Source organism: Suricata suricatta, chromosome 9, assembly GCF_006229205.1.
Source record: "Suricata suricatta isolate VVHF042 chromosome 9, meerkat_22Aug2017_6uvM2_HiC, whole genome shotgun sequence".
Classification (NCBI taxonomy): Eukaryota; Metazoa; Chordata; class Mammalia; order Carnivora; family Herpestidae; genus Suricata; species Suricata suricatta.
The window spans coordinates 25,417,732-25,431,204 of NC_043708.1; the positions used below are offsets into that span (position 1 = coordinate 25,417,732).

The 13,473-nt window shown below is 39.1% G+C and overlaps 1 protein-coding gene across 1 annotated transcript in view; it reads right to left on the reverse strand.

Annotated features, from left to right (window-relative positions):
- Positions 1-13,237, reverse strand: part of TTLL5 (tubulin tyrosine ligase like 5) — a 274,511-nt gene extending 261,274 nt beyond the window's left edge. Inside the window, exons 1-3 of the mRNA XM_029952174.1 lie at positions 13,148-13,237; positions 11,825-11,993; positions 6,037-6,143 (exon numbers count right to left, since the gene is read on the reverse strand). Of these exons, the coding sequence (XP_029808034.1) occupies positions 6,037-6,143; positions 11,825-11,898 (181 nt within the window). The 5' untranslated portion in view covers positions 11,899-11,993; positions 13,148-13,237. The remainder of the gene's footprint in view (positions 1-6,036; positions 6,144-11,824; positions 11,994-13,147) is intronic.
- Positions 13,238-13,473: the final 236 nt, after the last annotated feature.

Here is a 13,473-nt window from a genome sequence, read left to right on the forward strand (position 1 = left end):
AGAAGTTCGGTCAAAAATAGCCTGGGAAACTAGAAGGAAGATAAAACTGACTTTCTTTTACTTATAGAATATAAGAGCAACCCTTTCAATGTCAGAAAAGGAGGTCTATGCTTGTACTGTTGAACATGACAGTCACTAGCCACACATGACTACTCAGCACTCGAAATGTAACCGGTGTGACCAAGAAACTGAATTTTTATTTTATTTAACTTTATCAATTTAAATTTGAAAATTGATATTTGATTCAGTTACTGGAAACCTGTTTCGAACAACTTGAACATATAAATTTACCTTTTCAACTATAATGCTTGCAAAATCTAACCACAGACTAAGTATTTGTGATGAAAAATTTTTTGCACCACATTGAGATGAACGCTAAGTGTAAAATGCACTACATATCAAATATCTTTTTTTTTAATGTTTATTTATTTTTGAGAGAGAGAAAGACAAAACATGAGCTGGAGAGGGGCAGAGAGAAAGGGAGACACAGACTCTGAAGCAGGCTCCAAGCTCCAAACTGTCAGCACAGAGCCCAATGTGGGGCTCAAACTCAGACTGCGAGATCATGACCTGAGCCAAAGTCAGATGCTTAACCAACTGAGCCACCCAGGTACCCCCTACATGTCAAATATCTTAAAGATTTTTCTATATTAAGTAAATGATAATTTGTATTAAATAATATATATATTAAAGTTTATTAATTTTGAGAGAAAGAGTGCGTGTGCACATGAGCAGAAGATGTGTGAAAAAGAGGGAAAGAATATCCCAACAGGCTCCATGCTGGTAGTGCAGAGCCCAATGTGGGGTTTGATCTCATGGACCATGAGACCATGACCTGAGCAAAAATCAAGAGCTGAAGGCTTAACTAACTGAGCCACTCAGTTAGTTATTTCAGAGCACTCGGGTGCCCTGAAATAAAATATATTATTAAAACTAATTTCACCATTTCTATTTTTTTTAATAAGGCCATTGGAAAACTTACATATCTAGCTCGCATCATACTTCTATTGGACAGTGCTGGTCTACACAAATGCAAACTGGGAAGCTAACATGTTCAGAGACAAATTATAAAATGATGCTGGGGCACCTGGTGGCTCAGTCAATTAAGAGTCTGACTTAAAAAATAAAACGATGCTTCTCCCTAGGAACAGATTACCTTTAACTGAAAAGATCTCTATTGTCTCTAAAATGCAATCCATTTACATGTTCAAAGTATATACAGTTTTGAAAAAAGAATGGATATAGTAAGGAAAAATATATTTCCGGAATACTTCATAAAGCATAGGAAATCATATTGCACAGAAAATATTAACACTAAATTCAATGAAACATTTAACAGGTAACAGAAAAAAACAAAAAAAAAGACTGGCATCTAGCACACTAAGATCAACAGAAGATAACTAATGCCCCAGAAACTTCTCAAGGGGATTTAAACACAGGATTATGATCTGAGCAGATCTATGTCAGCTATTTAAGAAAGCTAAAAAAAAAAAAAAGACCCAGAGTATTTAACAATTCAGAAATCTGAGGTAGCAATCGGAAAACTCATCCAAATTGTTCTTTTCATAAAGGATGGTGCAGAAAATTATGAAACTTCAAAGATTTGGGAAGATATAGAAAACCTGAAAACAGGTTTGAGAAAAAATTTCAGTGGCCTTTTCTTTAATCACGAGAATATGTAAAGGGGGGAAAGGACATATAGGTTCTAAAAACACAGGGACTGCTTGTACAATGGGGAACACCACCGATGAACACAAACTCCCATCAAACCCCAGGTACTCTACAAAAGGAAGGTATGCCTCTTGCCCCCGTGGCATGCAGAGCTGCATTTACGTGACAAGCAGCCCAAAGAAATATGCTGTTTTTACCCACCTTTGACGTTTTGACTCCAATCACATTGAGAGGGAGTTTCTTTGCAAATGTTAGCAAATCTTCAGTTCTTCCAAATTCAGAGAACATGAATGAACCATATCCCTTTAAGTGGTAACCTAGCAACTTGCTGAAGGGATTAGAACAAGACCCTTAGGGAGGGAGGAGGATTCAAATCCCAGAAGCAGGTGTTCACTGTCCTCTGAACTCCTAGCTTATGGAGCAAGGACAGACCTTAAAGTTATTTCAAACTAGAACAGATACTGTTCAACAAGTAGAGTTAAGTAGCACAAATTTTGAGTGCTTACTATGTGCCAAATATTAAATGATCTCATTAATTCTTACAATGCCTGCAAGGTAGCTATGATATCCACTTTCCTAATAATAAAACAGGTTGAGTGATTGGCCCCAGACTCATAGCTAGTAAATATCAAAGCTGGGATTTGAACCAGTGACTAAGAAGCCATGTACAAGACTCTCCACTAGATCACACAACAGTTCTGATCCATGGTACTGTAACATCTGAAGATTGCTCCAGGCTAACCCCAGGAGTCAGAGCACTACTGAAAATCAAAGAAGAGTGGAGAAGAGAAAAACAGAAAATAAGCAAAATTTAAAGTGGGCTCTTTAAAATGATCAAAATTGACAAAACTCTAGCTATCTTGAAAAGAAAAAAAGAGATTCAAATTACTAAAAGCAGAAATGAAATGAGGATATTACTACTGACCTTACAAAAATAAAAAGGATTATAGAAGAATACTATGAAATGAATAGATAAATATATACATACATCATATGAATACTTGTATGCCAACAAATAAGATAAACTAAATGGACAAAAACTAAAAACACATAAACTACCAAAACTGACTCAATACAAAATACAAAATATGAATAGATGTTTAACAAGTAGAGGCTGAATCAGTAATAAGCCTCCAAATAAAGAAAAGCCCACACTAGATGGATTCACTAGTGAATTCTATCAAACATTTAAAGAACCAATACCAATCCTTCTTAAACTCTTCCAAAAAGAGAAGGGAACTCATTATATGAGGCCAGCATTACTCTGATACCAAATGCAAATAAACACATCACAAGAAAAATACAGACAAAATCCCTTATGAGTACACATGCAAATATCCTTAACAAAATACCAGCAAAGCAAATCACACAGCATATTAAAAGGACTCTACCATGACCAGGTGGGATTTATCTCAGGAATACAAGGATGGTTCAACCTACAAAAGTCAATCAATGTAACATACCGCATTAACAGAATGAAGAAAAAAACCTCAACGTAGATGAGGCACTTGACAAATTCCATGATACCCTTGCATGATAAAAACACTAAACAAAGGACAAGAAGGAAATTTCCTCAACATGATAAAGGGCATTCATGAAAAACCCACAGCTAACATCATACTGAACAATGAGAGACTAAAAGCTTTCCCCATTAAGATCAGAAACAAGCAAAATGAGCAGCTGGGTGGCTCAGTTGGTTAGACGTCCAACTCTTGATTTTGGCTCAGGTCATGATTTCACGGTTTGTGGGATCAAGCCCCACATCAAGGCTCTGCACTGACTGCGTAAAGCCTGCTTGAGATTCTCTCCTCTCTCTCTCTCTCTCTCTCTCAAAATAAAAATTAAAAAAACATTTAAAAACAGATTTAAAAAGAAAAGAAACAAACCAGAGAAAGAAGCCCACTTTTACCATTTCTATTGAACACTGTACTAGAAGTTCTAGCCAGAACAATTAGGCAAGAAAAAGAAATAAAGGACACCTGGACACCTCAGTTGGTTAAATGTCCCAACTCTTGACTTCAGATAGAGTCATAATCTCAGGGTTTGTGGGTTCATGCCCCATATCGAATAATAGTACAGAGCCTGCTTGAGATTTTCTAAATAAACTTGGAAGGAAGGAAGGAAGGAAGGAAGGAAGGAAGGAAGGAAGGAAGGAAGGAAAAAGAAAGAAAGGCATCCAGGATGGAAAGGAAGAAGTAAAATCTCTATATGCAGATGACATACTCTTATATAGAAAGAATGCTAAAGAATACACACACACACACACACACACACACACACACACACACACTATTAGAGCCAATAAATGAGTTCAGCAAGGTTTCAGGACTGAAGATCAACACACAAAAATCGTTATGTATTTCTGCACACTGGTAATGAACAACCTCAAAATTTAACTAAAAAACCAATTCCATTTATGATAGCACTAAAGAGAATAAAATATTTAGGAATAAAGTTAACCAAGGAACTCTAAAAGTTGTACACTGAAAACTATAAAACATTGCTAAAGAAATTAAAAATGACCGAAATAAATGACAAGATATCCCATGTTTACGGACGGGAAGACCTAACACTAAAAGGGCAATATGCTCCCTATCATAATCCCGACGGCCTTTTTTGCACAAATGGAAAAGTGGATCCTAAAATTCATATGGAATTGCAAGGGATTCCGAGTAGTCCAAAAAATCTTGAAAAAAGAGAATAAAGTTAAAGGACTCATGCATCCCAATTTTAAAATTTAGTACAAAAGTACAGTAAGCAAAACACTGGTATACAGATAAATGGAATATTAAGAGTCCAGAAATAAATCCATGCACCCACAGTCCACTGATTTTCAAGGACAGTGCCAAGACTATTCAGTAGGGAAAGAACAGTTACTTCAACCAGTGATGCTGGGACAATTCAATATTCACACTCAAAAGAAGGAAGGTAGACCCTTATTTCACACTACATTAAAAAATGAACTCAAAATGGATTAAGAACCATTTAGCTCTGAATGTAAGAACTTGACCTACAAAACTCTTAGAAGAAAGCCTAGGGATTATGACCTTGGGTTAGGCAATGGTTCTGAGATATGACACCAACAGTATAAGCAACAAAAGAAAAAAACAAATGAACTGTATGTCATCAAAATGAAAAACTTTTGCTGCTCACAAGAGAACACCATCAAGAGAGTGAAAAGACAAACCAGAGAATAGGAAAAAGAATCTGGAAATTGTGTATCTGATAAGGGTCTAGTATCTAGAATGTTTAAGAACCCTTACAACTCAACAACAAAAAGTCAAGCAACCCAATTTAAAAATTAGGCAAAGGCTTTGAATAGACATTTTTCTAAAGAAGATATACAAATGGCCAAGAAGCACATGAAAAGACTCTAGGACATTAGTCATTAGGGAAATAAAAATCAAAACCATGTTAAGATGCCACTTCACGCCCACTAATACAGCTACAATCTGAAAAATAGAAAATAACAAATGTCTGTGAGGATGTGGAGAAAATGGACCTCTTCTACATCACTGATGCAGAATCGTGCAGACACTATGGAATCTCCTTTGGCGGTTCTTTAATAAATGAAACACAGAATTACCGTAAGACCTAGCAATTCCTAGGTCCAGACCCAAAAGAATTGAAAACAGGTGTCCAAACAAAAACTCATACATGAATCTTCAGAGCAGCACTGTTCACAATAGCCAAAAGGTGGAAACAATCACCAACAATCCATCAACAGATGAATGAATAAACAAAATATGGCATTTCGTGAAAAGGAATGAAGTACAGATACACACTTCAACATGGATGAACCTTGAAAACATTACGCTAAGTGAAAAAAGCCAGATACAGAAGACTACGTGCTGTCTGAGTGGATTTGTATGAAATGTTCAGAATAGGCAAATTGCTAGAGACAGAAAGGAGGTAAGCAGGGACTAGTTGCTGGAGGAAGGGGAATAGGGAGCGACCGCTTAATGGATACAGGGTTTACTGTAGGATGCTGAAAACGTTCTGGAACTAGGTCGTGGTGAGGGCTGTACAACAGTGTGACACTACCAAATGCCACTGGATTGTACACTCTAAAATGGTTAGAAGGGTACATTTTGTTTTGTATATTTTACCACAAAAATAATAATAATGCATGTACACAGTATTCTGAAGAAAAAATTTAGAGAAGAAAAGCCATTTAAAATGTAGAAAATTTAAGAAATTACAAATAATTTTCTCAAGCAGAAAAAAAAAAGGCTAGATTTTTCTAGTGACCAAGGCCCTTTTCCTTGATATGTAATATGTGTTGATATGTGATATCAACTTCCGCTAGACAAGGGTACAGGGGCCATGCCCAGCCCTGCCCTCGGTGGGGGAGGTCATACCTACCTCCAATGACTCGAATATTGTTGTCCTTGGTCAGAATAGCCTCGGCATGGAATACCAGAACTGGAATTCGCCTGCAGCCTCCGGTCCACATGATACACGGATGGTCCCTACAGTCGTAACAAGAGGCTTCCATGAATTGGCAGCTCAGAGTCTGAATTACCCACTGACGCAGATCGCTGTGGCCGCCTGCTTAGCGACTTTCCCTCTGCCTGGAACAAGAACCCCAAATGTCCTATGGGAAACCAGTCATCTCCCATTCTCAGCCATGTGGTCTATTGAAGATTAACTCCACCCCTGGTCCAGGGACGGGCTTTGATTGGCCTCAGCCAGTCAGCGCCTCCCACCACTCAGTTCTAGTTACTGGATCAGGGATGAGCACATAAACCAGCTCGAGCCAGTGAGTGTCAGAAGACATGTGTGACACCCTCGGGAAGAAAGCTGCTTTCTTTCTCTTCTACAGTGGCCACGGGAGAGGTGGCTTCTTCCCCTTGACGGTGTAAGAGAATGAGGTCTGGAAGTACAACTGCCATTTCATGACCCTGAGAGAAAAGCCCGGGGCTGTCGGTGAAGGAGGAAGTCAGTGGAAACCTCACTGGAAAAAGGAGAGGAATGAAATCCTGAGAAGCAAACGTGGAGCTGCAGCATCAAGTCTTTCCTAAATAGGAGTTAATAAATTCCCTTTATGGGGGTTGGCGGGAAAAAAAATTGAAAATAAAAAAAAATTCCCTTTATTACTTAAGACAATTTATGTTTTAATCCCCAGCACACATAAAGAATCCTAACTAATATACAGCATTTGCAATAATTTATAATACCTTTTATACCCTATAGTCCCTTCTTAAGGGACTGTTTGATGACCCATCCTAAGATTCTGAGCTAGGAACCCAAAATTAATACAAGCACTCCAATTAAAACCACATATTTTAAAGGAAGCCTATATTAAGTGGAATAACATTTTTCTCCAGAAAAGGGCCTCTGACTTTACTCTGTCTCTATTCTCAGGAAATCTGTTTAATCATTCTTAAATTTTCTTAATGTTTTTTATTTATTTATGAGAAACAGAGAAAGACAGCGTGAGCAGAGGAGGGTCAGAGAGAGGAGGAGACACAGAATCCGAAGCAGGCTCCAGGCTCTGAGCTGTCAGCACAGAGCCCAACGTGGGGTTCAAACCCACGAACGGTGAGATCATGACCTGAGCTGAAGACAGATGCTCAACCAACTGAGCCACCCAGGTACCCCTAATCATTCTTAGACAGATGTGTATTTACTCACAGATTAGGAAAATCTTCAACCTCCTTCATGTAAGGAGTTAGAAGAAAAAGAAATGACCGAGTCTCTACTACATGCCAGGAATAAGGGCTTTCACATGCTGTTCCACTTAATCCTCTTGCCCACACTAGGAACTGAAAAACAAAGGTGTCTCAGAGTGGGTAAGTGATTTGCTCAAGGTCATACAGCTCATTAAGTAAGGGAAGAGGTACCTGAACTCAAGTGTCTGCCTGGGCTCTTTCCTTGCTTCCCTCTTCCAAATCACATTACGGTGATGTTTTGTATACGTAACACCTTAAACCCAACCCTCTGGGAAACTAAACTCATCAATTCCTTAAATAGAATAAGATCCATTTAGCCAAAATTTGGGCCACTCTCAAAAACTCACATGACCACACCTCTTTAAAAAAGGTCACACTACAAATCTCAGGGCCAAGTCAGATCCTCCCAACCCACGTTTAACTAGATCCCCATTCTGAATGCACAAGCTGCCAGGCAGCCTTGAGACTTTGCATGAACCGCTGAAAGTGCTTTGGCAAGGAAAAGCAGAGAACACCATACCCAGTTCATTTCCTGTGGATGCTTACTGCTCTTGATTTTTGACTTGGGTACCAATGCCCATTTGTGAGAAAAGGTATTTATCGGGGGCCCTTTTCAGCAAGAAGGATTTTTTTGTGATTTGCTTGCTTTTTAATCTTAAACACCTATAAAATGTGGGCATGGGGCCAGAGGATTCCTAGGCTCTCGTCCAACTGTAATTTTTCTACTGTATTTCTAAGTGAAAGGATAGAGAAAAACTAGGCAGCCTAAATAGCAAAGTCTTGTACAGAAACTCTGCAAATGATGCAAAGTTCCTTGTCAATCCAGCACTAGCTACAAACTGGCACCACTCTGCCTTCCTGCCTACAAACAATGGTTCCCTGCTACAAGTTAAAACACGTGACAAGAGTCAGGAACTCAATAAACAGATACACGGCTAAGAAGAGCCAAGGCCCTAGCTATGCTATTTATGGAAAGCCAAATCCCTGATGGAGAAATCCTTCCACTTACAACTTATGAAAAGATAAAAAAGGGGATAGACATGTTATGAATTCAGAAGGTCAACTAAAACACACTTAAGGCAGATGCTACGTTGTCATTAAAAGCACGCTCCCACCAGGAGGTGCTAAAGGCAAAAGATTGAAAATGGTTAGGAAACAGAAAATTAGGACTTTAGATTTTCATTCATACCAGAAACTGGTATACGTTAAGAAAATATGCTCTAATAGACATGAACGAACATAAGTCTTGGATGATTCCTGAAGTAGAAGGTTTGACGGTTCACTTTATTGAAAGCCTTAACAACGTTTTGGTTCTTAAAAACACAATTTCGTGAGGCATATGCGTTATTCACTCCTGGGATCTAGCCTACATAAGTCAAAGTGCCTATGCCTTATCCGTACCAGTGGCCCTGCTGGAAATGCCTTCCCCATTTCTGTTCACTTAACGCCACACTTAAGGCCAAGTTCATCTCACTACCGCCACGGAGCCTCCCCCACTCCTCCAGCCCATGGTGAGGCCGTCTTTCTTAGAATTGCTGTCATACTCACTGTATAATTGTTGACGATCTTTTTCTTCCCCTTGTATATGTTGATGAACTGATATAAAGCCAGCTTTTATTACAGGAATTAAAATTATTTTTTTAGTGATGTAAGAAACCTTATACCTAATCCTCTCACATCTATATACAAATTTGTATTTGGGTTCCCCTAGCAAAATATAGAAAAAGAGCCCCTTTAAATTTACTATTTGAAATAATGCCATGCAAAACAAGGATTGCCAGGACAGTTTCTAGGCCTGAAGTCCAGGACTGCCAGGCATTAGCCCTTTAACATAGTCTTGGGGTCTGAGCAGATCAAGGAGATGGCCATGGATACACATCTTTGAATCAATCAACATCCTTAGGTGATTTTAGGCCTTATAACTTCCAAAACTTTAAAAATGAAAGCCTATCACTCCAAGCGTGAACAAGATTGGCTTACGATTCCTGATGTATAAAATAAATGTCTGACAGACAAGACATGATAGAATGTTAACAGTCAGAAGTCAACAGGAGTTTGAAAGGAAGAAGAGGGAAAATCCACAAATTTGGATTGGGGTGGGGAATGACACCTATATTTTCACTAACTTCTACTAGAAATTTCACATTTCTCAATTATGAATATGGGTAACACAGCACAGTGGTCTAAGCATTATCTGTGCCTTTGATCCTGTCTGAAATTACAGATTTTTTATACTTTATTACACAGTTGTTGCAGGTACCTCAAAATATCATTTACATGTGTCATTTATAGTAGTTATTAATCTTGCCACTAGATCGCCTGTGGTCAGTCTTCCTCATCAGACATGATGAGTCTGGACAACGATTTGGCAGCTCCCCCACAAGACTGCCAGATCACAGCAGTGGTCCGGACAACTAAGATGCTTCCCAACATCCCCCACGATAAATGTTGACCAAACACTGTGCCACAGGGGCGATGAGCTCATGCCAACTGAGTAAAACCAGTCTCCACGCTACCGTCTTTGGAAAAGAAATTTTAACTTTCCCACGTTTTAAGTGAAGAATCTTGTTATTGAATGCAGTAAAGAAAAAGCACATGATACTATACTGCATCACAGATTTGGGTTTTTTAAATCTTAATAACTACACTTCAGTGTAATTGGTACTACTTTTGATGATATGTATTTTATTGTAAGTACCTAAAAATATTATTCTGATAAGGGATACATGGCATAAAAAAAGCTAAGAACCCCAATCTAGTGATCTAAAGCATAGAGTCTCCCTTTATTCATTCATTCACTCAGTCAATAAGTATTTACTGAGTACCTTCTATAATACTAGGCTGAGCCATCTGAAGCTGTCAATATTTGACTATTTTTGACCCATCAAAACAGCAATTTCACAGAGTTCAATCTAATACTCATCAGACCCAACTCTTAAGCCTACTAATAAAAGAAAGAGTCATGAAGTAAAAGAATGATCTTGAAATCAGAAAGACTGATGCGTGCAGCAGAAGTTAAAAATTTTGTGAAACAGGTAAGCAACAGCACACAGAAAGCAAAAAGTCACAAGAAGCTAAAGTGACTAGAGGGAATTATCCATTTAATTATCCTGAAAACGACTGACCCAAATATAATGTCAAATCTCTATTTTTTCTATGACCTAACAGTGATGAGAAGCCTCTCTCCCAGGCTTTATGAATGCTTCAATAATTTTTGCAGTTCTATTAAATAATGTAATCTTCTACTTTATCATAAGAAATCCACTTTAAATTCAATATTAAAGCTAGTAAGAATAATGCCTTAATATCTGATGGCACTTCCTCATTTATAAAGTAATTTCATACCTATCATTCTATTTGATCCTGATCATACCTCTACAAAATAGCCTGGGAGATATGATCCCCACTTTTCAGGTTATACAGCATATAAGTACCCAAGGAGTCTCACAGAGAATCTTCAAAACTAATCTTAACTTCGAGTCAGACTCTCTCTTTGTTCTCTGTGTCAAGTAATAATGTTAAAAAGGCAAAACAGCAAAGTGCCTCAAAATCCAGGAAAACTAGGTCTGAGTCTCAATCCCTCACTTACTCTGAGTCCCTGGAAAAGTTCTTTGATATTTGCATGGCCGAGCTTCGTAAAGTGGGAATAATAACATCTTCAGATTCAGCGAGATACATCAGTTAAAGCCCTTAGCATCATCTATGCTAAGTGATAAGCTGCACTTATCACCATTATTCATTATTATCATTATGAGAACCCAGCAGTCAAAAAACCTGACTCTTACCCAAAAGAACTCAGGAAAGCAGTGTGGCTCAATGGACATGGCTCAGCTTATAGAATTCTAATGGACTGCCCCACAGTTACTCTGGTAAGTTACTTGACCTCTATTCTATGGTTATAAAAGCTTTTGAGAAAATAACATAACCTATGTAACAGAGTCCACAGAGTGTGGAGGCCTACTTTGCCTTAATATCTACAAATATCAAAATCTCCTGTGTTAGGAGCTCCAATCAAGAGTACGCAAAAAGTAACAACTAGAGCCGACATCCAGTCATGAGCCCAGAAACAAAGCCTTATCTCATTTCAGATAGCAGATGGTGACCAACTAAAAACATCTTGACTTAGAGCATGGTTCGAATAAGAGACTCTTAAATACAGAGATCAAACTGAGGGTTGATGGAGGGAGATGGAAAAATGGGTGATGGGCATGGAGGAGGGCACTTGTCGGGATGAGCACTGGGTGTTGTATGTAAACAATGAACTATGGCAATCTACCCCCCAAAACCAAGAGCACAGTGTACAACTGTATGTTAGCGAATTTGACAATAAATTATAAAAAATAAAAATAAAAATCATGGCTAGAAACTAAAACTAGAGTCAGGCTATACCAAAAGAAGGACTGGGTAAAGAAGGTGTAAGTAAAAATTATTTTCCACCCTAAAGGCAAAGGGTCAAAAGCAGGCTTTCACTTACTTACTTTTGGCTTACCACCTCCTCATCCTCTGAGGATGATGCTGTCTCCTCCAGGTCCCGGGCCACCACGACTGGCATTTCCTTTAGGGTTTGTCATGCAGTCAGCAGACGGGGGCCTCAGAGACCTTTACTTGCAGATTCACTGGATCAAACAATTTAGGTGGCACTGATTCCTGCAAGAAAGCCAAATGATTTGAAACACAACAGAGTTGTCCATTTATTGGTTATTGCTATTGATCTTCTAAGTCACAAAAATATTTATTTCAATGGTGCCCAATCTCTGGAAGCTTACCGTCTGTCACAGTGCCCCACTAATGCCAAAAAAATCAGAATTTTTTTTCAAATATACTGTCTGTCCTCTATGTATTTAAAGAGCTGTCATTAAAAATAATAATAATAAAATAAAGAGCTCTTATTAAGTTTCAGCTTCTCATTTTTCTTTTATGTATTAAATCCAGTAAGACTTAGCTTTTAGAAAAGCCTGAGGTAGGTGGTCGATTGCCTAAAACATAGACTCCTTGCTTAGAAACACTTGATCTGGTTTAAAAATAAAAACTAAAGATTTACGATCCCTGAAATTATTTCTTTGGACTCTAGGACAAGCACACAGCTAAAATGCCCTCATGTTTCCCCTAAACAAATTCAACCACTAAACTAAAAGAGTATTATATTCTCCTGAATCAAGGTAATAAACAGGTGAAAAAACAAACAAACCAAAAAACCACTGTCCTTCCAAAGACTCAAAAATTATTCTCACTTACTAAAAATCACAAACTATGATCTGAATCTCGAAAAGACATTAAAATTAGGATATTTCTAACTTAAAATACGTTGTCATAATAAAAAGTACGTTTGTTGTGTGTTTAGGGCTGAAATGGAAATCACCGATAAAGAAAATGAAAATGTTTTAAATGACCATAACCCTATCACTCAGAGAAAACCATCTGATGTCGACCTTTGCAAATCTTATTTTTCTATGCATTCATATACACATACAAGACCATAAACAGGACCAAAAATAAAAAAGTGGGATCCCCATAATGATTCCTACAGATCTTCAGGGGAATGGGCACGATCTGATAACTTCAAAGGCGTCCTTCGGGGGAATCCCAATGGAATTTCTCGATCCTTCCCAAAATGTTGGTAAGTCCTTTAAATTGAAACGAAACAAACAAAACCTCCAAGTGAGGAACGGATGCCAAACCTGTCGCAGGCTGCCAGCAGAGTGGAGGAGCCACACGGGGATCGGAAGAAGATTAAGGACAACTCGCCCAAGAAGCGTCCTCGCCCTCAAGAGATCAGCCCCTCAGCCCCACCCCCGGCTCACCCCAATCCCAGGTAGGTCCTCAGATGCTCCCCACGGAAAGGACAGGGGCGACTCCGCCGCAGCGCTTCAGCCCAGCGCGCCCGGAAGCCAACAGCTGATCCCAGACTTCGAGAGGGAAGTGCAGCAGCCGGCGCCCGCCCAGACCCGGGAGCTAACCTCCGTCGGGTAGAGGAGCGCGCCGGCGCAGGCCTTTACCTGTCTCATCGTCCCATGGCTCGGGGCGGGCGGGCGGGGACCGCGCTCTGCGCCTACCACCCTCCTCCTTCCCCAGCCGGGCTCACGGCCGCCGCCGACGGCTGCTTCCCCGGTTACTACAACAACCAACC